Raw genomic sequence first — 23,511 nt, forward strand, 5'->3', positions numbered from 1 at the left:
TTTAGACCAGGTTAGGAGAATGGGCAAAGAAGTGGCAGATGGAATACAACATAGGAAAATGTGAGGTTATGCACTTTGGTAGCAAGAATAGAGGCATAGACTATTTTCTAAATGGGGAGAAAATTCAGAAATTTGAAGTGAAATGGGACTTGGGAGTCCTAATTCAGGATTCTCTGAAGGTTAACTTGCAGGTTGCGTCAGTAGTTAGGAAGGCAAATACAATGTTGGCATTTATTTCGAGAGGACTAGAATAAAAAAGCAGGATGTACTTCTGAAGCTTTATAAGGGCCTGGTCAGACCACATTTAGAATATTGTGAGCAATTCTGGGATCCATACCTCAGGAAGAATGTACTGGTCCTAGAGCAGATCCAGAAGTTCACAAGAATGATACCAGAAATGAAAGGTTTAACATATGAGGAACGTTTGAGGACTCTGGGCCTATACTCGATGGAGTTTAGAAGGATGAGGGGATCTAATTAAAACTTACAGAATACTGAAATACGTGAATAGAGTGGACATTGGGAAGATGTCTCCATTAGCAAAAGAGATTAGGACCCGAGAGCACAGCTTTAGAGTAAAGGGCAGACCCTTCAGAATGGCAATGAGGAGAAACTTCTTCAGCCAGAGAATGGTAAATGTATGGAATTCATTGCCACAGAAGGCTGTGGAGGTCAGGTCATTGTGTACATTTAAAACAGAGATAGATAGGTGATTGTTAAGGGATCAAAGGTTATGGGGAGAAGGCAGGAGAATGGGGTTGAAAAACATATCAGCCATGAATGAATGACACAGCAGACTTGATGGGCTGAATGGCCTAACTTCTGCTCCTATGGCTTATGCTCTTAAGTGTACACTACAGTGTTTGGTTGAAGTCTGAAAGGTGCATTAGTTTCAGGTTTACTCAAGATTTTTTACACACTATATGAATACTGGAGGTGGGTGAAATAGAGAAGTGAACAGGAATGGTCAGTAAATGAATACAGAATAACAGCAAGGATTAAAACAAAAATGAGCTGAAAAATGTGTTGCTGGAAAAGCAGGTCAAGCAGCATCCAAGGAGCAGGAGAAACGACATTTCAGGCATAAGCCTTTCTTCAGGAATGAGGAATGTGTGCCAAACAGGCTAGGATAAAAGGTAGGGAGGAAGGACTTGGGGGAGGGGCGTTGGGAATGCGATAGGTGGAAGGAGGTTAAGGTGAGGGTGATAGGCCGGAGAGGGGGTGGGGGCGGAGAGGTCGGGAAGAAGATTGCAGGTCAAGAAGGCGGTGCTGATTCCGAGGGTTGGGACTGAGATAAGGTGGGCAGAGGGGAAATTAGGAAGCTGGAGAAATCTGCATTCATCCCTTGTGGTGGGAGGGTTCCTAGGCGGAAGATGAGGCACTCTTCCTTCAGGCGTCGTGTTGCCATGGTCTGGCGATGGAGGAGGCCAAGGACCTGCATGTCCTTGGCGGAGTGGGAGGGGGAGTTAAAGTGTTCCGCCACGGGGCGGTTGGGTTGGTTGGTGCGGGTGTCCCAGAGGTGTTCTCTGGGACACCCGCAAGTAGGCGGCCTGTCTCCCCAATGTAGAGGAGGCCACATCGGGTGCAGCGGATGCAGTAAATGATGTGTGTGGAGGTGCAGGTGAATTTGTGATGGATATGGAAGGATCCCTTGAGGCCTTGGAGGGAAGTGAGGGGGGAGGTGTGGGCGCAAGTTTTGCATTTCTTGTGGTTGCAGGGGAAGGTGCAGGGAGTGGAGGTTGGATTGGTGGGGGGTGTGGACCTGATGAGGGAGTTGTGGAGGGAGTGGTCTTTCCGGAACGCTGATAGGGGAGGGGAGGGAAATATATCCTTGGTGGTGGGGTCTGTTTGGAGGTGGCGGAAATGACGAAGGATGATATGATGTATCTGGATGTTGGTGGAGTAGTTAGTGAGTCGATTCTCCTGCTCCTTGGATGCTGCCTTACCTGCTGCGCTTTTCCAGCAACACATTTTTCAGCTCTGATTTCCAGCATCTGCAGTCCTCACTTTCTCCTAGTTAAAACAAACATGCCTCTTTGTTATTTTGCTGTGATAAAAAAAAATTGGTGATGCACCACTTTGGCAACTTTTATTTTGGTGTCACCTCCATCTGGTCCATTTCCGACTCCTTCTCCTCTCTTCCCTTCCTCGACATCTGTTTCCATATCCTCTGCAAACCCACTGACCCCCACAGTTACCTTGACTACACATCCTCACATCTTGCTTCCTGTAAAGATTCTTCCATTCTGCCAGCTCTTCCATCTCCGTCACAGCTGTTCTGATGATGCCACTTTGACAAGGTGGCCTCTATAAAGTCCATCCTCCTCCTCAACTGAGGATTCCCCATCACTCTAGTTAATGGGGCCCTCAGCTGGATCTGATGCATCGCCCACACTTCAGCCCTCACCCCCTCTCTTCCCTCCCACAACAGCAATAGGGTTCTCCCTGTCCTCATCTACCATCCCACCAGCATCCATATCCAGAGGATCATTTGCCACCATTTCTGCCACCAACAGCTATTTACTTCCTCCCTCCTCAGTATCCAAGGACCCAAATACATCTTCCACGTGAAGCAGCACTCCACCTTCACTGATAACCCCTGTCACAATGTGGTCTCCTCTACATTGTGGAAACAAAGCATAGACTACATTATCGCTTCGCAGAACACCTATGTCTGTCCTCTAAAAGGACCCTGAGCTTCCAGTTGCCTGCCACTTCAACACCCCACCCTGTTCCCTGGCCAACATCTCTGTTTCAGGCTTGCTGAAGTGCTCCAGTGACGCTCAGTGCAAGTTGAAAGAACAGCACCTCATTTTCTGCTTGGGAGCTCCAAAGCCTTCTGCCATGGATATCGAGTTCAACAATTGAGGTCTTGAGGCACCTTCTTCTATGTCCTTATCCCAACCCTCACACACCAGGTCTTGTTATCACATGTGGTCAAGATTAGAGTGGTGCTGGAAAAGCATAGTAGGTCAGGCAGCATCCGAGGAGCAGGAAAATCGACGTTTCAGGCAAAAGCCCTTCACTGGGATATATCAGATCCAGCTGGGAGCCCCATTCCTGATGAAGGGCATTTGCCTGAAACGTCGAATCCAGCACCACTCTAATCTCCAGCATCTGCAGTACTCACCTCTGCCTTGTTATCTGCTATTACACACAACCCATTGTTTACCACTAATTGTTCCCATTAGAAGTTATTCATTCTCCCAGGCTGATTGTTATCCACTCCTTTCTCTGTCCAACTGTTCTCTCTCTTTGGGCACTATCTTCACCTATCGCTTACTCCTCAATCCCTCCCACCATATCTTTCCTAGTTACCATCAGCTCTGAGAATCTAAAACTCAACTCTAAATTCTCTTTACAGATGCTGTCAGACCAGTTGAGCTTTTACAGTAATTTTTGTTTTTGTTGCAAATGAATGTCCTGTTACAGTCAAGTATGAAACAACTGAAATTCCTGTTCCCTTTCCATAATGTCTGTAATCAGTCCATTTTTATAAAGGAAGCCTTGTGTGTTTCTTAATCCCTCAGTGTGTGGTCAGTTTGAATAACCCGCAGCAAAATTTTCATGCATATAAATGGAGAGGGTTATGTATTGACATGACCCTCCCCAGAATCTAATGCAGAGCTGTTCACTCATCAGTTACACACACACAGTTGAAGAAATGTTGATATTGCACTTTTATAAGCTACGAACAAAAGAATAATTTGTTAAACATACGATTGGTTCATCTCAATGCAAGCCTGGTGAAGTAGAGATGTTTTCCACTCATAAAGAATAGTTCGGTGGATTCAATAACCAAATTTATGCGAGCACATCATTGCAAGATTCCCTCAAAGGAGTGGATTCCCTCAAAGGGTCACTTAGTTAGTTAGATTTACTACCATATCAGTCTTCTATGCTGAACTTGAAAAGCAATAGCGTCATAGGCTCCAGTCTTAAGATATAAATGTTGCTTGCTTTGCTGCTGCAACTTTTTCATGCTGTGTTGTTTGCAGACTGGCTGGTTTCTCCATTTCCTGGAGTAATAAAATTCATTATCTGTCGTCATTATTATTCCTACGGCAGGTAGAAAATTAAATTGTAAAGGTGACATAAATAGCCTGCAAAGGGATATAGCTAAATGAGTGGGCAAAGAAAAGGTAAATGGAGTATAAATGCTGAAAATATGATTGTGTCTACTTTGTCAGGAAGAATAGAAAAGTACTGTGTCATTTAAATGGATAAAGATTGCACTCAGAGGTACAGAGGCACCCCGGATACACTGTAAATGAATCAAAAGGTTAGTATACAGAAAGAAGAAGAAAAATAGAATGTTGCCAGTTATTACAACGGGAATGGAATACAAACATAGGGACCTTTTGATATAGTTGGACAGAATACTGACAGAGGTATTTCTGAGTACTGAGTATAGTTTTTTTCTCCTTATTTAAGAAAGGATCTATAGGACAACCTTGATTATCCGAACAAGACGGGCGGGAGGTATGTTGTTCAGATAATTGATCGTTCGGATAATTGATCTGATCGTAAACAAGCAGTAATTTATAACTGCCGGTTATCCAACAATGCATGCCATAATGCCGTTTAACTGATAACTGAATGCCTGAGTTGCCTAATACCGTTTTTACAGGACCTTGAGATCTTGTTTGAATAATCCAAAATTTGGATAATTGACGCTCGGATAATCGAGGTTGCCCTGTAGATGCATTGATAGCAATTTGGAGAAGATTCCCTCAAAGAGATGGGGCTCCTCTCTTATGAGGAAAGTTTGATCAGACTGAACTAATTTCAATGGAGTTTAGAAGTGTGAGACATAATCTCATTGCAATATTTTAGATTCTGAACAGACTTCACAGGGTGGATGCTAAAAGATTATTTCCCCTTGCGGGAGAGACTAGAACTAGGGGACACAGCTTAAAAATAAGGAGTCTCTTATTTAAGGTGGGGGATAAGGTAGTTTTTTTTCTCTCTTAGAGGGTCACAAGCCCTTGGAACTCTCTTCTCCAAAGAGTAGATGTGGGTTCATTGACGATTTTTAGGGCAGACATCATTGGATACTTTGCCAATGAGGGAGTCAATGGTTGTCAGGGACAGGTGGGAAAGTAGAGTTGAGGCCACAATCAGATCATCCAAGATACATTTGAATGGAGAAGCAGGCTAGAGGCTGAATCACGTACTCATATTGCTAATTTGTGTGCACACATGTTTTGACCTCAATAATACTACGTGGACCTATAAAGCCAACATGAAATGCCATGGAATTCATTGCCACAGAAGGCTGTGGAGGCCAGGTCATTGAGTGTAGTTAAGACTAAGATAGATAGGTTCTTGAATATCAAGGGGATCAACAGTTATGGGGAGAAAGCAGGAGAATGGGATTGAGAAATTTTACAGCCATGATTGAATGGCGGAGAGGACTCGATGGGCTGAATGGCGTAATTTCTGCTCCTATATCTTATGACTTTCATATGTCCTCATGATACGTCAGCTTCTTTAGTTAATACAATGAATGCTGTGTGTAGTAGGTTGTCAGAAATAGAATGTCACCATCTAAATTACAATGATAATAAAATCATAATAACTTTCAACAAAGGCGGGAAATGTATATTTGAAAATAACACCATGTTTGGGAAAAAGCAGGCTCGAGCACTAAAAGGTAAGAGAAAAATGCAAAATTCTCAAGATTTTAGCTTATTCTGACGAAGGTGTGGGGGGGGGGGCACCATTTTAATAAGTTAATCTTTACACTGGTACATATGACTCGGGATTTTGAAAATAGAACAGTCCTAAACCAATTCGAAATAAAAATGAAAAGCTTCGACCGCGGCAGGACTCGAACCTGCAATCTTCTGATCCGAAGTCAGACGCCTTATCCATTAGGCCACGCGGCCGACAAGCAAGTCAGTGGCAGTAGCTTAGAAAAGCATTCAGAGAACTGATTCACACACCTTACTCTGTACTGGAGTCTCTCTTTACATTCATTGAGGCATTATTTGACATTTTGGTTCTCACTGGATGTTGCCAATTAACAACAGTTACCATATTTATAATTATTTAATTTGTTGGGATGAAAACAGAGCCCCACACCGCCGCTTGCAGGAACCCGACTTCAGTACACAAAGCTCATCACGGTGAGCCATTCCTCCACGTGTAGCGGCACCTCGAGGAACCTATCCTCAGTACAAGAGTCGCTTGGGGAGCCAGTCCTCCACGTGCAGTGCCACCTGGCGGAACCCATCCTCAGTGCTCGACTTGCAGTCCCTTTTAGGGGCCATTCCTCCACGTGCAGCGCCACCTGAAGTATGTTCGTTCCACTGCAAACGATCTGCATCGAAGAGAGTGGCAGTGACAGTGTATACCACAATGTGCAAAGTTCAGTGCAGAAATTAGCCAAGGCACTCTCAACAGCACCCTCCAAACCTTCGGCCATATAAAAGCCAAAGGAATACCCCTACCTGCAAGATCTAATCACTGTCACTGGGTAAAGATCATCGAACACCCTCCTTTCCACAACTATGGCTGTACCTACACAAGGTGGACATGGTCTTGCCAGTCCACAGAGTTTTCATTAAAGAAAGGAACCTAAAGGCAGAGAACACTTGCTATAACCTGATGTCCAGATTCATTTTGCTGCCTGAAATGCCGGTTGACCAAACAGACCAGGAAGTCTACTAATTCAATCTCAGATCTGTGTTGGGGGAAATTGTTCTCAGCCAAAGGTGGTATGGTGCATTGATTGAGTCTGAGTGCTGTTGAATTAGAGAGGCAACAATCAGCTGGGGTTCCTGGTCCTGTTGCCATCCTGAATCCCATTGCAAAATGTACATGTAGATATGAATTGATTTGATTCATTATTGTCACAGACACCTAGATACAGTGAAACGTTTTGCTGTACAGGCAGATCATATGTACATAAGTGCATTAGGGTAATAAAACAGAGCGAGGAATACAATGTTAAGGCTGCAGAGAAGGTGCACAAAGAGCGAGGTCAGTATTAAGTGTGAAATTTGAGACGTTCATTCAGGTATGAAGAGACACTGTGATCTGGTGTGATAAATAAAAATATCACTGATAAAATATAACTGGCCTGAAATATCTTAGCTGTGGTCCTGAAGACTTTCCCTTTGCAAACTGTGACAGTACAACTAAGACATCAACTTCGACTGACAAAGTGGAAGAGTGCGTGGGTATGTCTTATGCACAAAAAATGGGCAATCTAGCACAAAGTTCTATCAGCTTTCTCTAAGTCTTTAGGTAGGTGGATATAACAAGGGACACATACTCATCAATAACATGTTCAATAATACTCAGTTTGGATTTTGTCAGAACCTCACTGATGAATACCCCATCACAGTACCGTCACAGATGTGAAAGAAATGAATGGAGGCCAGAGGAGAGGTGAGAGTAGCTGCCCTTGACATAAATACAACAACATATTCAGTGGAGCATCAAGCAAGTTAGCAAAAATGAAGTATGGGTGTAATGGTTAGGGATGGGGGTAGGGGAGGGGTTGGAGGAGGTGTTGTTGTGGTAGACAGGGAAAACTTTCTTGGGCAGAAGTGTTAACTGACAATGGAAGATGGTTGTAGTTGACAGAAGTCCAGTATTTCACTGCTTCAGTTCTTCCTTCCTCAATCCATCCCATCCAGGTATTTTAACAATGATAATCTTTCTTTGTTTCTTTTGCAATGTTGACAAAGCAGCAGTCATTGATAATTCCAGTGTTCCAGCCAATTTTCTGTAATGAATCAGCAGGTACAAGCCTACAACAGCTTCTTGGAGGTCAGTGACTACAGAGGCTGAACTGGACTAGACTTATCAACGTTGCAGCTACAAGAGTAGAGAAAAGACTGGATATCTCTGCTGTATTGAACTTTCTAACCCCTAGTGACTCCCCACTACTTACAAACTGCAAGTCACGACTGTGGTGCTACTCGCTCGTCATTTGAGTAGGCGCAGCAACTGCAACACTGTCTAAATTTAAAACATCCTGTGCATAACAGTCCACTTGATCATTGTCCTTGTTACTGGATTCACTTTCTAATACCTTTGATGCTTGATATATGACCCACACTGTTGCAGTTCATTAGGGCTAGTTCAGCAATATCTCCCAACATCAAATGAGTCAATATCCTTGAATTCTCTACAGCAAATTGAAATTTACATGGATGATGGGAAACCAACAAAGCACGGAATAGTTACATCATGATTAATAGTTTCAGGGGCAGGTAAATTGGGATATGGACAAAGGTTAGTGACATTGCAAAGGCAAAGGTAAGCAGGCTTTGCATTATTTTTTGGAAGCATATGTTTTTGGAACAGTTAAGATTCAAATAGAGATGGAAAAGTCACAAACAGCTTGATTTAACCTGTCTCAATGACTGACGAGGATGGTAGTGGGGAGGTCTGAATGAGAGGTGGTTAATGCTGTTTCACCAAATCCTGTAAAGTCCTATTCGGCCTGCTTTAACTGCCCTTATAAAGTGTCACCTTATCAATAAGCTGTGTCAGCAATCCACCATGAACAGGTTGTGAGTCCATCTGCACCCCCTCCCCAGACCCCTAGCATAGCTGCATAAAATAATGAGGGAAAGGATTGGGTAAGGGAAGCAGGCTGCTGGGCCTCTTTTTAGTTTCCATCTGTCTGCACTTTGGTTCCAGTGAGTCCCCAGCATCTTGCCATTTGATTTGAAAGATTTTACTTCTTTGAATAAAATAAATACTTTGCATTTCTTTGAACCCTTTCATAACCTGAAGATGTCACAAGGCACTTCACAGACAAGATGTAAGGTAGAAAATGAGAGTTTATGCTTCTTCACCAGATGGCAATAAAGTACGGAATAAAATCGGTGAGCCAGTGACATTCCCCCCTCCCCCCGCCTTTACCTTCAAATAAACGAAAGCATGATAAAGAGACAAACTTGGTTAACACTGAAAACAAAAATATGCTGGAGGTCACAGCAGGTCAGGCAGCATTTATGGAGAGAAAGAAAGCTAATGTTTCAAGTCCCTAGATGACCCTAATAATCTAGACCCAAAACATTAGCTTGTTTTCTCTCCATGGATGCTGCCTGACCCACTGATAGAGCCACAGAGATGTGCAGCACGGAAACAGACCCTTCAGTCCAACTCGTCTGTGCTGACCAGATATCCAAAATTAATCTAGTCACATTTGCCAGCACTTGGCCCATATCTCTCTAAATGCTTCCTATTCATATATCCATCCAGATGCCTTTTAAATGTTGTATTTGTACCAGGCTCCACCCCTTCCCGTGGCAGCTCATTACATACATGCACCACCCTCTCCGTGAAAAAGTTGCCCCTTAGGTCCCTTTTAAATTTGCCAGCATTTTTTTGATCTCCATCAATTTTTTTGGTTTTCAGTACAGATTCCAGTATCTGCAGCAATTTGCTCCTAAACTCAGTTAACAATTTAGCGATTCGTCAAGTTCATTCTATATCTGAAATACTAATCTATTTTTAAGTTAAAAATCACAAAACACTAGGCCAAAACACCGTCCAACAGGTTTATTTGGAAGTACTAGCTTTCAGAGTGCTGCTCCTTCACCAGGTGGTTGTGGAGTATAACATTGTAAGACACAGAATTTATAGCAAAAGTTTACAGTTTGATGCAACTGAAATTATATATTGAAAAAGACCCGGATTGTTTGTTAAGTCTCTCATTTTTTAGAATGACCATGTTGGTTTCAGTTCTTTCATATGTAAATCCATCTCCAAATCATAATCTGTTTTTGTTTCACATTTACAATCTGGTTTTAACATTGTAAAAAGGATTCACAATTAATTCGGAATGAATAGAACAAGATTAAAATGTAATTTTGCGCAAGAGACATGAACATTGTCTAGAAAATTCCAAGGGTGACTATATTCTTTGCACAAGCAGAGTTGATGCTATCTCCATAACCCTACACAAGTTCGAATTGATGATTTACACATGAAAGAAGTGAAACTATCACTGTATTCTAACAGATGAAAGGCTTAACAGACAATCAATTTTTCAATGTATAATTTCAGTTACATCACACTGCAAATTTTTGCTATAAATTCTGTGTTACGATCGAGCCCTCCACTATCACCTGATAAAGCAGCGTCGTTCCGAAAGCTAATGTGCTTCCATTTAAACCTGTTGGACTATAATCTGGTGTTGTGTGATTTTTAACCAAGTTTGAATTGTATGCTTCACAGTCCCGTAGATGGCAGTGTAGTGAGAGGCTCTTAATGCTACATCCGAGGCCATCGCTGCCTTTTCTCCTCTGCATTCAGGCTTTGATTGTGTTTTGATTGTGCATGTGTTTAGATGGCTGCAGTTTAGTTATAGACGGGTGTGTGTATCATTGACTGAATTTCACATGAACACGCTCAAAGAGTCAGAAATCGGGGTCAGGCCTGATTGGAAACACATGAAGCAAGGTTTTATTCTGTTGAGTTATATATAGTTTAAACCAAGTGAGTATCACAATTTGGTCTGTACATTAGTAACACTGTGCTAAAAATAACTCGATTTATAGTGAACTGAATGCATTTTAAGAAAAGAATTAATTCCCAACTTTTATTTCAGGGACTGGCGAAAGCAGTGGAACTTCACAGCCGCAAGTTGCAGTTGTCCAGGATTCAGATGTGTACGTTTTGCTCCCGCAGGGATTTGGCTAAAGTTCGGGGTTCCAGGTAACTCAGAAGAGGCAGACTCAGCCAGCTTCACCCACGTGTAACATCTCTGCCAAAATGCTAACATGAGTTGTGGGATAAGTATGGACAGAGTGGGCTAGGAGTGACGGGGTTTGGCAGTGGATACAGGATCACACAGGAAAGGGAAGCAGGATTAAAGAGGAGCAAGTGAGCGATCAAATCCTGGGTTCTCTTGGTGCTAATTAAACGCTTTTCAAGCCTCGTTGCGAAACACGTCCACCAACTGCCCATGAGTCATACATGGGGAATGAGGCTTTTATTTTCTTTTAGTAAACAGGTATGTTTGGTGTTTAGTTTTGCATTTTGGAAACTTTAGGGCAATTCAAAATAGGGCCTTGTTTAGTCCAAAAATGTTATTGGTAATGTTAAGTATGTTGAGAGTTTTAACTAAATCCGAGATATGTGAGACTGGGCAGAGTTTGATTAAAACCGATTGAATATTCCTGTTTATTAAATCTGTCATCACACCAGGCAACCTCATGAAACATGAATAGGGCTTTCTTTGCTGGATCAGCCTGTTAACATATTTCTTTTTGACCCTGTCTCCTTCTATCATACATCATTCGCAGTTATGAGGACTTGCAGAGGACCAGATTAGTGACAGCTTGAAGGCATCTAAAGTTGAATCGCCCTATCCTACTTATGCTGAGGAATCGGTTCAATGTTTGTGTTCCACCAGTGTCTGATGGGAATTTCTAGGTGGAGAATGGCATAGTGTTTGTCCCTGCCCTGATTAGTACAAGGATTAACAGCAGAGGAGTGGAGTTTGCACTGTGGTCTTTTAAGTGAGCTGTCAGATCAGCACAGTGCTATTATTAATTTATCATTGATATTTTTTAATTTGAACATTGCTGGGAAAAAAAAGAGACAGGTTTCCAAAGTTTCTCATCTTGTACTTGCTAGGACAAATGCAAGAATGCAAAATTTCAAACAGTTTACACTGCAAGTGAAAAGGATGTTGATTAATTCATGATTCTACTATTAGATTAAATTAGATTCCCTACAGTATGGAAACAGGCCCTTCGGTCCAACAAGTCCACACTGACCCTCTGACGAGTAACCTACCCACACCCATTCCCCTACCATATATTTACTCCTGACTAATGCATCTAACATTATTGGCAATTTAGCATGGCCAGTTCACTTGACCTGCACATCTTTGGATTGTGGGAGGAAACCGGAGCACCTGGAGGAAACCCACGCAGACACGGGGAGAATGTGCAAACTCCACACAGACAGTTGCCTGAGGTGGGAATTAAAGCAGGGTTCTGGATCAGTGGTGTGGAAGAGCACAGCAATTCAGGCAGCATCCGACGAGCAGCAAAATCGACGTTTCGGGCAAAAGTGGGGTCCCTGGTGCTGTGAGGCAGCAGAGCTAACCACTGAGCCACCATGCTGCCCCCTGAGTCACCGTGTCTCCCCCATGTAAATATAACTTAACATTTGGGCAACACACGTTAAACAGCATTGAGTGTGCTAATATGTAAACAATCAAACTTAAAATAACCAATGAGTCTTCAAAGGCTCATTTACGCTTACAAGAAGCAACTGACAAAGGGACCCATTCTGTGCAAAAGCACGGAGTCTATATTTGCTTGTTGCTTTTCTCATGGCAATGTCTCTCCAATCCAGAGACAATTTGCCAACAAATCAGCACCCTTTCCTCCTGCAGCATAAATTGTCATTTTGAAAATAGTTGAAATTTTGTCACATTCTTGTATTTCTGTGAATGAATTCACAGAAGATGTAAAGCTTAGGTATAAACTCTTGTTTCATAAATATTTTTAATTGTACTGTTGCTGTTTCATGATTTTTGAGAAGATTTGTAGCTCAGGTTGAGGTTCACGTATGTTTGCTCGCTGAGCTGGAAAGTTTGTTTTCAGACATTTCATCACCATGCTAGATAACATCATCAGTGATCCTCCAGTGAAGTGCTGGTGTTCTGTCCCACTTTTGGTTTACGTGTCTTGGTCTCTTAATGAGGGTGATATAGTTTCTGGTTCCTTTTCTCAGAAGTTGGTAAATGGGGTCTATATTGATGTGTTTATTGATGGAGTTCCAGTTTGAATGCTAGCTCTCTAGAATTCCCTGCATGACTCTCTTTGGCCTGTCCTAATATGTATGTGTTGTCCCAGTAGAAGTGGTGTCCTTCTTTGTCTATATGTAAGGATACTAGTGGTAGTGGGTCATGTCTTTTGGTGGCTAGTTGGTGATCGTGAGTCCTTGTGGCTAGTTTTCTGTCTGTCCAATATAGTGTTTGTTACAGTCCTTGTAATGTATTTTGTAAATAACATTCATTGTATTGGTTGTTAGTATAAGGTCCTTTAGGTTCATCGGTAGCTGTTTCAGTGTTGGTAGGTTTGTGGACTACCATGATGCCAAGGGGTCAGAGTAGTCTGGTTGTCATCTCCAAGATGTCTTTGTAATGTGGCTAGAGTTTCTGGGTGTGTTGTGTTTACTTGTTTGTGGTCGTTGCTTAAGAATCACTAGTGTCCTTACGTACAGAAGAAGAAGGACACCACTTTGACTGGGACAACACATCCATCCTAGGACAGGATAAACAGAGACTCTCACGGGAATTCCTAGAGACCTGGCATTCAAATCAGAACTCCATCAATAAACGCATCGATTTGGACCCCACTTACCAACCTATGAGGGAAAAAAAACTGGAAATGATATCACCCACCTTAAGAGACCAAGACACACAAATAGAAAGCGAGATAAAACACCAGCACTTCACTGGAGGTTCACTAATGATGTTACCTAGCACGATGATGAAACATCTGAAAACAAACCTGCCAGTTTGGCGAGCAAACTCACAATCTGTTGCTGTTCCATTTAACAGTAACTGAGTGGGTGTGGCAATAAGACAGTTAGAGACAAAAAAAAGCAGCAGATGCTGGAATCCAATGTAGACAAACCGGTGGATGGACGAACACAGCAAGCCAGGGAGCGTAAGGGGTGGAGAAGTCAATGATTCAAGTATGGCCCTTCTTAAGGTGGGGTAATAAAACTGTCAGTGTAGTAACGAGAGCAATTTTTAAATCATTTTCTGGTTTTATTTTGCTTTTTTTCTTCTTTTCCTTTGAAAATGGAATGTGTAAAGAGTGAAAATCTGTTCACCCTGCTTCTATTCCAAATTCTTGCACAGTAGGAATGACACAAGACGGATAGAATGAACCATCTTGTATTGAAGAGGACATCTCTGGCAATTTTACTCCCAAAATGGAGGGTTTCACCATCAAGATGGGCCAACACCTGTGCTGCACGCAACACCCCAAAAGAATGTTCCAGTCACGAGAAAACACAGACCCGTATGAATCCATTAAATATTCAGATGCTGTCCAGTGGTCTCCATCAGCAGATCTTTGGAGATATCCAGGTTGAGTACTCTGAGGAGGCGGTCCAGAAGAGCATTGAACACCTCAAGTCTCATGACCTCTGGAACCAGGAAACCTCCATCCTGCCCGATGTGGAACTGCAGCTGCCTAAGCTGTATGGCAGCAACATTGACGAACATTTTCGTACCCTTGCTCAGAAGCAAAACCTCCCCTACTTGGAAGCAGCCAATGATCTTGTGCAGTGTGACCTCCCTGAAATGCCCACAGAGTGGACCTGGGCAGTTGGTTGGACAAAGTATGATCTGGATGGACAAACAAAGCCTGTGGACTTTCCTGATGAGAAGGCACTGGTGTTTGATGTGGAGGTATGCACTTCAGAGAGCCAGTGTCCAACATTGGCTGTAGCCGTATCTCCAACTGCTTGGTAAGAACTTAAAATTGCATTCTCTTATCAATGTTTATGCTCCCTAGTATAAATATATTTCTACATATAAATATCAGGATAACGTCACTAGTTAGAGACAGAATGAAGCTCCCTTAACCACCAGACTTGGACCTGCTTCATCTCATGACCATTTGCAGTTTCGTTGTGATCTTAGTGTGTACTTTCTTTGCAAAGTGAAGCAGTGGCTATTTGGAGTTAGTTTGAAACTTCCCCAAGTTATTTCACATGGCATTCTTACAATCAATAAAGACTATTTTAATTCTTATCAATTAAGCTTGATGAAATTTAAGAATTAGTAAATTAACTATCCGTCCACAGTCTCGCTCTCTTCTTCAGGACCCTTTTCAGTAAAGAGTGTCATGCATGGTTCCTCCTAGACATTGACCAGTATCTGAAACTGGATGGGTTACCGTGTTCAGAAATCTGCAATAGTCAATTGCTGACACTCATTGTGCTCTCCTGGGTGACTGGCTACTTAACACCGAAGCGTTTTCACAATGTCTTGGCTGTTTATACAGCTTTCTGCTGTCCACCTTCTGAGCCATTATTCTTCTAGCATGTTGGTTCCTTCCACCTCATCTGCTGTACCCATTCTTCCTGCGCTTAGTTGAGGGGTCACCCACACCACACCAGACAAAGCTGATGGACCCATACCTTGCTTTGAATGGCTACCATAAGAATGTAAGAAATAGGAGCAGGTCCCTTCGAGCCTGCTGTACCATTCAATAACATCATGGCTGATCTTTTCGTGGACTCCGCTTCACTTATCCCCCTGCTCGCCATAACTCTTGATTCCTTTACTGTTCAAATATCTACCTATCTTTTGCCTTAAAAACATTCCATGAGGTCGCCTCAACTGCTTCACTGGGCAGGGAATTGGGTGAAGAAGTTTCTCCTCAACTCAGTCCTCAATCTGCTCCCAATTATTTTGAGGCTATGCCCCCTAGTTCTAGTTTCGCCTGCTGGTGGAAACAACATCCCTGATTCTATCTTATCTATTCCCTACATAATTTTATATGTTTCTATAAGATCCCCTTCATTCTTCTAAATTTCAATAAGTAGACTGGGACTATACTCAATCTGTCTTCATAAGCCAATTCTCTCAATTCCAGAATCAACCTAATGAACCTACTTTGCACCCCCTATAGTGCCGGTATATCCTTGCTCAAGAACCCAGAGGGATCCTTGAAGGCTGATGCAGGGGTGTGCAACAAACCACTTTAAGCGTTGTAGAATTGTGGTTTCCCTTACCTGTTCCCATTTTGATTGGGTGCACATGTTGGCAGGGAATCGAGTGTACCAGCTCTCATGTACATCTCCTGTATATTTCTTGTAATTGAAGAAAGTGGATGTTATGGATTGTGTATGGTTTTGAATTACAGCACGCCTCCTTAGTGGAGGAGAAAGTAAAGCCTCAGTTATAACGTCTCCTGTGCAAAGTGGTCTTGTGTTCAGATTGGATTCTGCATTAGTCTTACCTTTCCTCAGGTACTCCTGGTGCAGTAAGCGCCTCATTGAGAAGCGTTACACATGGTCCAGTCAACTGACCCTGACCGACCTAGTTCCCCTGGAGACAACTGCAAACTCCACGCGTCCACCAAAAGGTGACTGGCCAGAGAGATTGGTCATTGGCCACAATGTCAGCTATGACAGAGCAAGGGTCAAGGAACAGTACTTTATGAAGGTGGGTCAGCCCGTTAATAAATCTTGTTTGCTAAATTTCTAGTGTTATTGGCATCCTCCGAGTGAAATGTTAATTGTAAAAGATACTGGCAGGATTCTTGCTCCTGAAACATTTCTTAAACGGGCGAAATAGGATGCCTGAATAAGTAAGATCCCAGGTTTGACGTTGGATACTCCTAAGCTGTCAGGCTGTGGACCTCGATATTTTATTGATCTCACCTGCCCTAGCCCAAAGAAGGTTAAAACCATCATCCTGTCTTGCTGATCCTGATTACAACGTGGATCACGTGAACATGGGATTGGGGGTGATACGCTAATGTGGAGCGAGAATTGGTTGATAGATCATGAATAGAAGGTTGGAATAAGTAGGCTGTATTCTGAGTGGCAGATGGTGTCTAGCCGTGTACAGCAAGGACCAATACTTGGGTCCTGGCTGTTCATGATATGCATGTAATGATTTGGATCCGGGAACCAAATGCAATATTTTCATGTTTGCTGACAGCTCAAAACTAGGTGGGATTGTGAGTTAAGGGGGAGTTGTATGTTAAAACTATCACCTCCAACCTTTTTTCTATAACAGTTTGATTTTCTATGGTTGCTTACAATTAAATTGAAAAACTTACCACAGTCTTGGAAATGTATGGTTGGAAGATACAGGTTTCATTTTCTATTGACTGAGAAACTTAAATACATAGATTGCCACTTGCTAGAGAGTAGAAGTACAGCAAACTTTTCATTAACCAGTACTTGTGGGACCAAGAATGTACTGATTGATCAAATATTCTAGTTGATAAAGAGGTCCACATAATCAAAGTAAAAGCATGTTTGAGGTAATTGAAACATAATGTAGGGGGTAAACACACCACTGTTAGAGTCATAGAGACGTACAGCATGAAACAGACGTTTCAATCCCATGCCAAACAAAACCCAAATTAAACTTGTCCCATCTGCCTGTTCCTGCCCTGTGTCCCTCCAAACCTTTCCTATTCATGTACTGTACTTTTTTTTTAGATTAGATTAGATTAGATTACTTACAGTGTGGAAACAGGCCCTTCGGCCCAACAAGTCCACACCGACCCGCCGAAGCGTAACCCACCCATACCCCTACATTTACCCCTTTACCTAACACTACGGGCAATTTAGCATGGCCAATTCACCTGACTTGCACATCTTTGGACTGTGGGAGGAAACCGGAGCACCCGGAGGAAACCCACGCAGACACGGGGAGAATGTGCAAACTCCACACAGTCAGTCGCCTGAGTCGGGAATTGAACCCGGGTCTCTGGCGCTGCGAGGCAGCAGTGCTAACCACTGTGCCACCGTGCCGCCCACTTATATTATGTCTTTTAAACATTGTAATTGTGCCCACATCCACCACTTGATCAGGAAGTTAATTCCACGGGCGAACCATCCTGTATAAAAAAAAATTGCCCCTCGTCTTTTTTTAAATCTCTCTCCTTTCACCTTAAAAATATCCCCCCTTATCTTGAAATCCTCCATCCTCAGGAAAGAAGAAATGCTGACCATTAACCCTCTCTATACCCCGCATGGTTTATTTACAACATAAATCACTTTAATAATAACTTATTGGCAGAGAGCCTTCTCACTTGCACCCTCAACTGAATACTCAGACATTACGATGATCCAGTAAACATTCAGTATTCGGGTATACAAATTGTTGCTGGTGTATTGAGAGTGCCATTAGGTGCCTGTGAAAACAAAGTTTGTTACACCTTAAGAAGTTTGTATCAGCAACTTTGTCATAAAAAAAGTGTAAATTGGAATTTGTTTTGAGCGCCTCTTGATTTAGACATGTGACACTGTTTTGCAATTATGGAATCCATTAGATATAGGTTTAGTCAAAATTGAATATTTGATCTTTCAGTTGAAATAGGGGTATCAAAAAATGTGGAATATTTACAGTTCAGAAACTGGCCATTGGCCCAGCATTCAGGCTCCACACCAACTTCCCCCCACTGCTCTTCATCCAGCCCGTCAGCTCCTTTCTCATGCATACATTTATCCAATTTCCTCCTAAATAGGTCAAGTTGCTCTCTGAAACTAATCCCTGCGAAAAAAAAAAACTGTTTCTTTGGAATTCTCCATTGGTTTTATTAGTGACTATCTAGCATTTATGGCCCCTAACCATTAAACTGAGAGAATCTCCTCACACACAAGCACTTTTCTTTTATATTGTGTTTTGTGTTTTTTTTTTGTGAGCTCCCTCCATTGCTTCCTGGTCACTTCCTGCTCTTTCTGTGCGACTGTAATCCTGATTTGATTGCCCTCAAAATGTGAACTGTAATGACTGTGTCTGCAGGGAACAGGGCTTCGCTTTCTGGACACGATGAGCTTGCACATGGCTATTTCTGGTCTGACCGGCTTCCAGCGCAGCCTTTGGATGGCGAATAAAAAGGGGAAGAGGAGGGGTCTGGAAGAAGTAAAGCAGCACATCAAACGGACAACCAACAAATCGAGAAATGTAGGGGTGAGCACTACAAAATAACTGTATATTGTTTGACTTTAAAATTGAAGGCAAAAATAATCAAAGGTTGGGTGCAATAGATAAAGTAAAAGGTAAAGGAAATAATGTTAAACTTGAAAGGGTTCAGAAAAGATTTACAAGGATGTTGCCAGGGTTGGAGGATTTGAGCTATAGGGAGAGGCTGAATAGGCTGGGGCTGTTTTCCCTGGAGTGTCGGAGGCCATTGGGTGTCCTTATAAAGGTTAGTAAAATCATGAGGGGCATGAATAGGGTAAATAGACAAGGTCTTTTCCCTGGGGTGGGGGAGTCCAAAACTAGAGGGCAGAGGTTTAGAGTGAGAGGAGAAATATTTAAAAGAGACTTAAGGGGCAGCTTTTTCACCAGAGGGTGGTGTGTAAGGAATGAACTGCCAGAGGAAGTGGTGGAGGCTGGTACAATTACAACATTTAAAAGGCATCTGGCTGTGTACATGGAAGGGTTTAGAGGGATATGCATCACATGCTGGCAAATGGGACTAGATTGCTTTAGGGTATCTGGTCAGCATAGACAAGTTAGACAGGAGGGTCTGTTTCTGTGCTGTACACCTCTGTGACTCTGACTCTGATGCCTAGTGCTACGTCAAAAACTGAACATTGGACAGACAGCTTTAATGTCCAAGAATATTTAGATCCTCCTGTATCTTCCAGGTGACACAGCTCCCTTCCTGTAGAATGTCCTGTTTTTTCGACTTTGTATCTTTATTGGGGGGTAATTAGGTATGTTTCTGCACTTTATACAGGTACATTTTTTTTTAGATGTATTTCCTTCGTACTATTCTCTCTTTATCCACATGTAAAAATAAAGTTGACGACTCCATACTGAATCATGGAGCTGCTCTCATGAGAGAAAGAGATAACTGGTGGTGGTTTAATCTGACAGTCACCATGCCTTAGGTGAGAGAAGATATTGAGATCATTGTAACCTCAGCTGTTGCAGGAACTGAACCCATGCTGCATTGCAAACTAAACATCCAGTTAGCTGAGCTAACCACCTCCCGAGGGCAGGTATATGCCTGTTTCAAACTACTGTTGCCACAGCCTCTTGGTGAAAGTAACAGGGACCACTCGTGATGCCCTCTGATACCTCCACTCCCTGCTGAAGTTACTGTAAACTCCGTTATCCCCTCCTCACGGGATGGCATTTAGAATGAACTTGGACTATGTTCTGTGCTCTGTGGCATTGAACATCCCAGGATTTATGTGGATGGTACATTCAGATTAGGCAGTAATTTAACAGAAATCCATGGGAGCTGGGTAGAGAACACATCATGAGATCATTGCAAGCTCCATTTCTGCAGCCCTTAAGAGGATCCTCAGGAGGAATATCAAGGCAATACTTTGGTCTGAAGGTCCATAAACAGCACTTTATCATGGCAATTTCTTTAAGATTTTTGTTAAGTGGCCTTCATGAGGTGAGACAACTTCAGGAACTTTATAACTGCATAGTATTTTTGCTCGCAAGTTGGAGAGAAGGACGTAAATGAATATTGATATGGAATCTATACCATCTCAGTCATGCTCGCAATGCATGAACAACCAAAATGAAATATATAAATGTGCCTTGGACATCCTGGTTCATTGACATCCATTAATCCTGTGTGTATTCAGCCCCTATTATTACTTGCCACAAAGTTTGGTGCGTTTAATAATCAAGGATTGGGTTGAAGTTTGCTCAACGTTGTACCACTGTTGTTGCAGGTTGGAGCCTGGGACTGGGTGAACATCAGCAGCATTAATAACCTCCCTGACGTCCATGCACTCTATGTGGGAGGCAAACCTCTTGAGAAGGAGGCTCGTGAGCTTTTCATCAAAGGCACAATGAAAGATATTCGGGAGAACTTCCAGGTTTAACACTAGTCTATTGATTACTGTCTTTCTCTGTAGCAGAACATGTACCTCAACAAATGATCCAAACTATTACAATTTTGAAATTATAAATTAATTTATGAATGCCATTAATTAAAAAATATCATTCTTGTTTTCAGAACCCTTCATGGCTCCAATTGTTCCTATTGCTGTAATCTCCTTCAGCCATCCAACGTCCTTAAGGGAAGGCAATCAGGCATCCATACCTGGTCTACCCTACATATGACTTCAAACATATAACACTGTGGTTGACTACTCACTGCCCTCTGTAATGGCTGAGCAAACCATGCAGTTTAAGGGCAATTAGAGTTGGGTGCAAATATTTGTCTTGTCAGTGACTCCTGTAGTTCAAAATGAAATGAAGGCAATTCCACTTGTGACACCCTGAGCATCCCTAATTTTAATTTGAACAATTTGTTGCCTTGCCCTCTGCTGCCAAGGCCTTTATTAAACTCTGGAATTCTTCTCTGTCTCCCTTTTTTGCTTTAAGACTCCGTAAGATCTACCTCTCTCATCAAATTTTCAGGTATTACTACTGTCCGATAATGCACCTGTGAAATCTCTGAGGGCTTTTTACTGCATTAAAAGTGCTTTGTAAATTCAACATTTTTAAAATCTATTCATGTGGGCGTTGCTGGCTGGCATTTATCACCTGTCCCTAATTGCCCTTGAGGAGGTGATGTTGAGCTGTCTTCTTGAACTGCTGCAGTCCACCTGCTGTGGGATGACCCACAATACCATTAGGGAGGGAATTCTAGGATCTTGATCCAGTGACAGTTGGGATAGTGAGTGGCTTGGAGGAGAGCTCAAAGGTAGTGGTGCTTCCAAAAATCTGCTGCCCTTGTCCCTTTAGATGGAAGTAGGTGTGGAATTGGAAGGTGCTATCTGAGGACCTTTGGTGAATTTCAGTTGTGCATCTTGTAGATAGTACACACTACTGCTACTGAGCGTCACTGGTGGAAGGAGTGGATGCTTGAACCAAAATCTTCTGACATTTATTGACGTATGCCTACATTGTTAGAAACTATCTTTTCTTTGTCAGTCTTCACTAGTTTTACTTTTTTTGCCATATTTAAAATGGTGATAAAAGACTTGGATATAAAACTTGTTTATTGAGGTAATTTCACTCTGGTAATCCACTCAATCCTGACTGCTGTATCTCTCCATTGGACTGACAAAGGAAAGGTATTGTCTTGCATTCCACAAGCGATTTCTTTGAAAACAACAGCAGGTCACAGTTTCAGAATGGCCTACAGCTCACATCATGCTGTCAATTGGGATTCTGTGATGCTACCTGATGACCATTAAGACACCTATAGTCACCAAATGTTCTCCATATGATGCAGGGAAAGCCATTGATAAAGGAGATAAAGGTGGCTTGTGCTGAGGATATACCCTAAGGAACTTGTGCAGGAATGTTCTATGACTGAGATGTTTAAGCTTCACCAATTACAACCATCATCCTTTGTGCTGGATATGAGAGTTGTCTGCCAATTCCCACTTATATAGGTGCTCCTTGATGCTGTACTCTACCAAAATGCTACCTTCATGTCAAAAGTAGTCACTTATGTGTCAACTCTGGAGTTCAACTCTTTTGTTAACGAATGGATCAAGCAGTAATGAGGTCAGAAGCTTGGTGATTCTACCAAAACCCAAACTGATCATCAGTAAGCAGGTTATTTCTGAGCACTTGCTGCTTGCTAGCACAATCCTTGACCTCTATTACTTTGCTGATGATTGAGAGCAGACTGATAGAGCTGTAATTGATTTGACCATTTTTTTTGGACAGGGTATAGCTAGCCAAGTTTCCACATTGCTAAGTAGACATCAGTGTTGTAGCTGTGGTGGAACGACTTAGTCAGGGTGCTGTCAATTCTGGAACACGGATCTTCGATGTTATTGCCAGAATGTTATCAGGGCCCAAAGTTTCTACACCATTCAGTGCCTCCAGCAATTTCTTACTATCACATGAAGTGAATCATATTCACTGAAGACTGACATCTGTGATGCTGGGGACCTCAGGAGGAGGTAGAGATGGATCATCCACCTTCCCTGTCTGGCTCAAGATGGAAACAACTGCTGTCAGCCTATTCTTTTGCAATGAGTGTCCTGGGCTGTTCCACCATTGGGGATATTTGTGGTGCCATTCCTCCTGTTAATTGTTAAATTTTCCATCACCTTTCACTGCTTGATGTTGCAGAACTTAAGGCTAACTCCACTGCCAATGAATTATACTTATCGCGTGTTGCTTACGCTGTTTGGCTCACATGTCATTCTGTAATGTAGCTTCACCATAACCTGAGCCTGTAGCTTCCTAGGAGACAGTGTGGTTTGCAGATGCTGGAGATCAGAGTTGAGAGTGTGTTGCTGGAAAAGCACAGCAGGTCAGGCAGCATCTGAGGAGCAGGAAAATCAACGTTTTGGGTTGGAGCCCTTCATCAGGAATGAGCCTCACCCTCATTCCTGATGAAGGGTTCCGGCCTAAAACGTCGATTTTCCTGCTCCTCAGATGCTGCCTGACCTGCTGTGCTTTTCCAGCAACACACTCTCAGCCCTGTAGTTTCCTAGTCCTGTGACATTACCACTATGCCACTGTGTTGAGAAATTGATTATTTTTAATCATAAACCTAAAATCCCCATGGCAGAAAATAGATTCTCAGTTGGTGGTGCTTTTCAAGATTCTGCTTTATTTTAAACAAAGCTTTTCAGATCTAAATCTGCCTTAGGAAACTGTAGGAGAAAGTGAGGACTGCAGATGCTGGGGATCAGAGCTTTAAAAATGTGTTGCTGGAAAAACGCAGCAGGTCAGGCAGCATCAAAAGAGAAGGAGAATCGACGTTTCGGGCATAAGCCCTTCTTCAGGAATCAAGGGCTGAAGAAGGGCTTATGCCCGAAACGTCAATTCTCCTTTGATGCTGCCTGACCTGCTGGGCTTTTCCAGCAACA

General features: G+C 42.5%; 1 protein-coding gene and 1 non-coding gene across 8 annotated transcripts in view; one reads left to right on the top strand and one right to left on the bottom strand.

Moving 5' to 3' along the window:
* Positions 1-5,818: 5,818 nt before the first annotated feature.
* Positions 5,819-5,891, bottom strand: trnar-ucg (transfer RNA arginine (anticodon UCG)). The gene has a single exon. It is a non-coding gene; the product is annotated as a tRNA-Arg (tRNA).
* A 4,389-nt stretch (positions 5,892-10,280) lies between these two features.
* polg (polymerase (DNA directed), gamma) overlaps positions 10,281-23,511 on the top strand; it is a 50,160-nt gene continuing 36,929 nt past the window's right edge. For 5 of the 7 annotated variants that reach the window (XM_087981299.1, XM_087981302.1, XM_087981303.1 and 2 more), the window contains exons 1-6: positions 10,281-10,467; positions 10,580-10,686; positions 13,862-14,472; positions 15,982-16,177; positions 18,497-18,664; positions 20,398-20,544. In XM_087981299.1, the coding sequence (XP_087837425.1) occupies positions 13,883-14,472; positions 15,982-16,177; positions 18,497-18,664; positions 20,398-20,544 (1,101 nt within the window). In that variant the 5' untranslated portion in view covers positions 10,281-10,467; positions 10,580-10,686; positions 13,862-13,882. Of the gene's footprint in view, positions 10,468-10,579; positions 10,687-13,858; positions 14,473-15,981; positions 16,178-18,496; positions 18,665-20,397; positions 20,545-23,511 lie in introns of all 7 variants that reach the window. The other 2 variants (XM_087981300.1, XM_087981301.1) reach the window with 2 other exon arrangements.

This window comes from Chiloscyllium plagiosum, unplaced genomic scaffold (assembly GCF_037043375.1).
Source record: "Chiloscyllium plagiosum isolate Xiang-an unplaced genomic scaffold, Cpla_swu_hap1 HiC_scaffold_39, whole genome shotgun sequence".
Lineage (NCBI taxonomy): Eukaryota > Metazoa > Chordata > Chondrichthyes > Orectolobiformes > Hemiscylliidae > Chiloscyllium > Chiloscyllium plagiosum.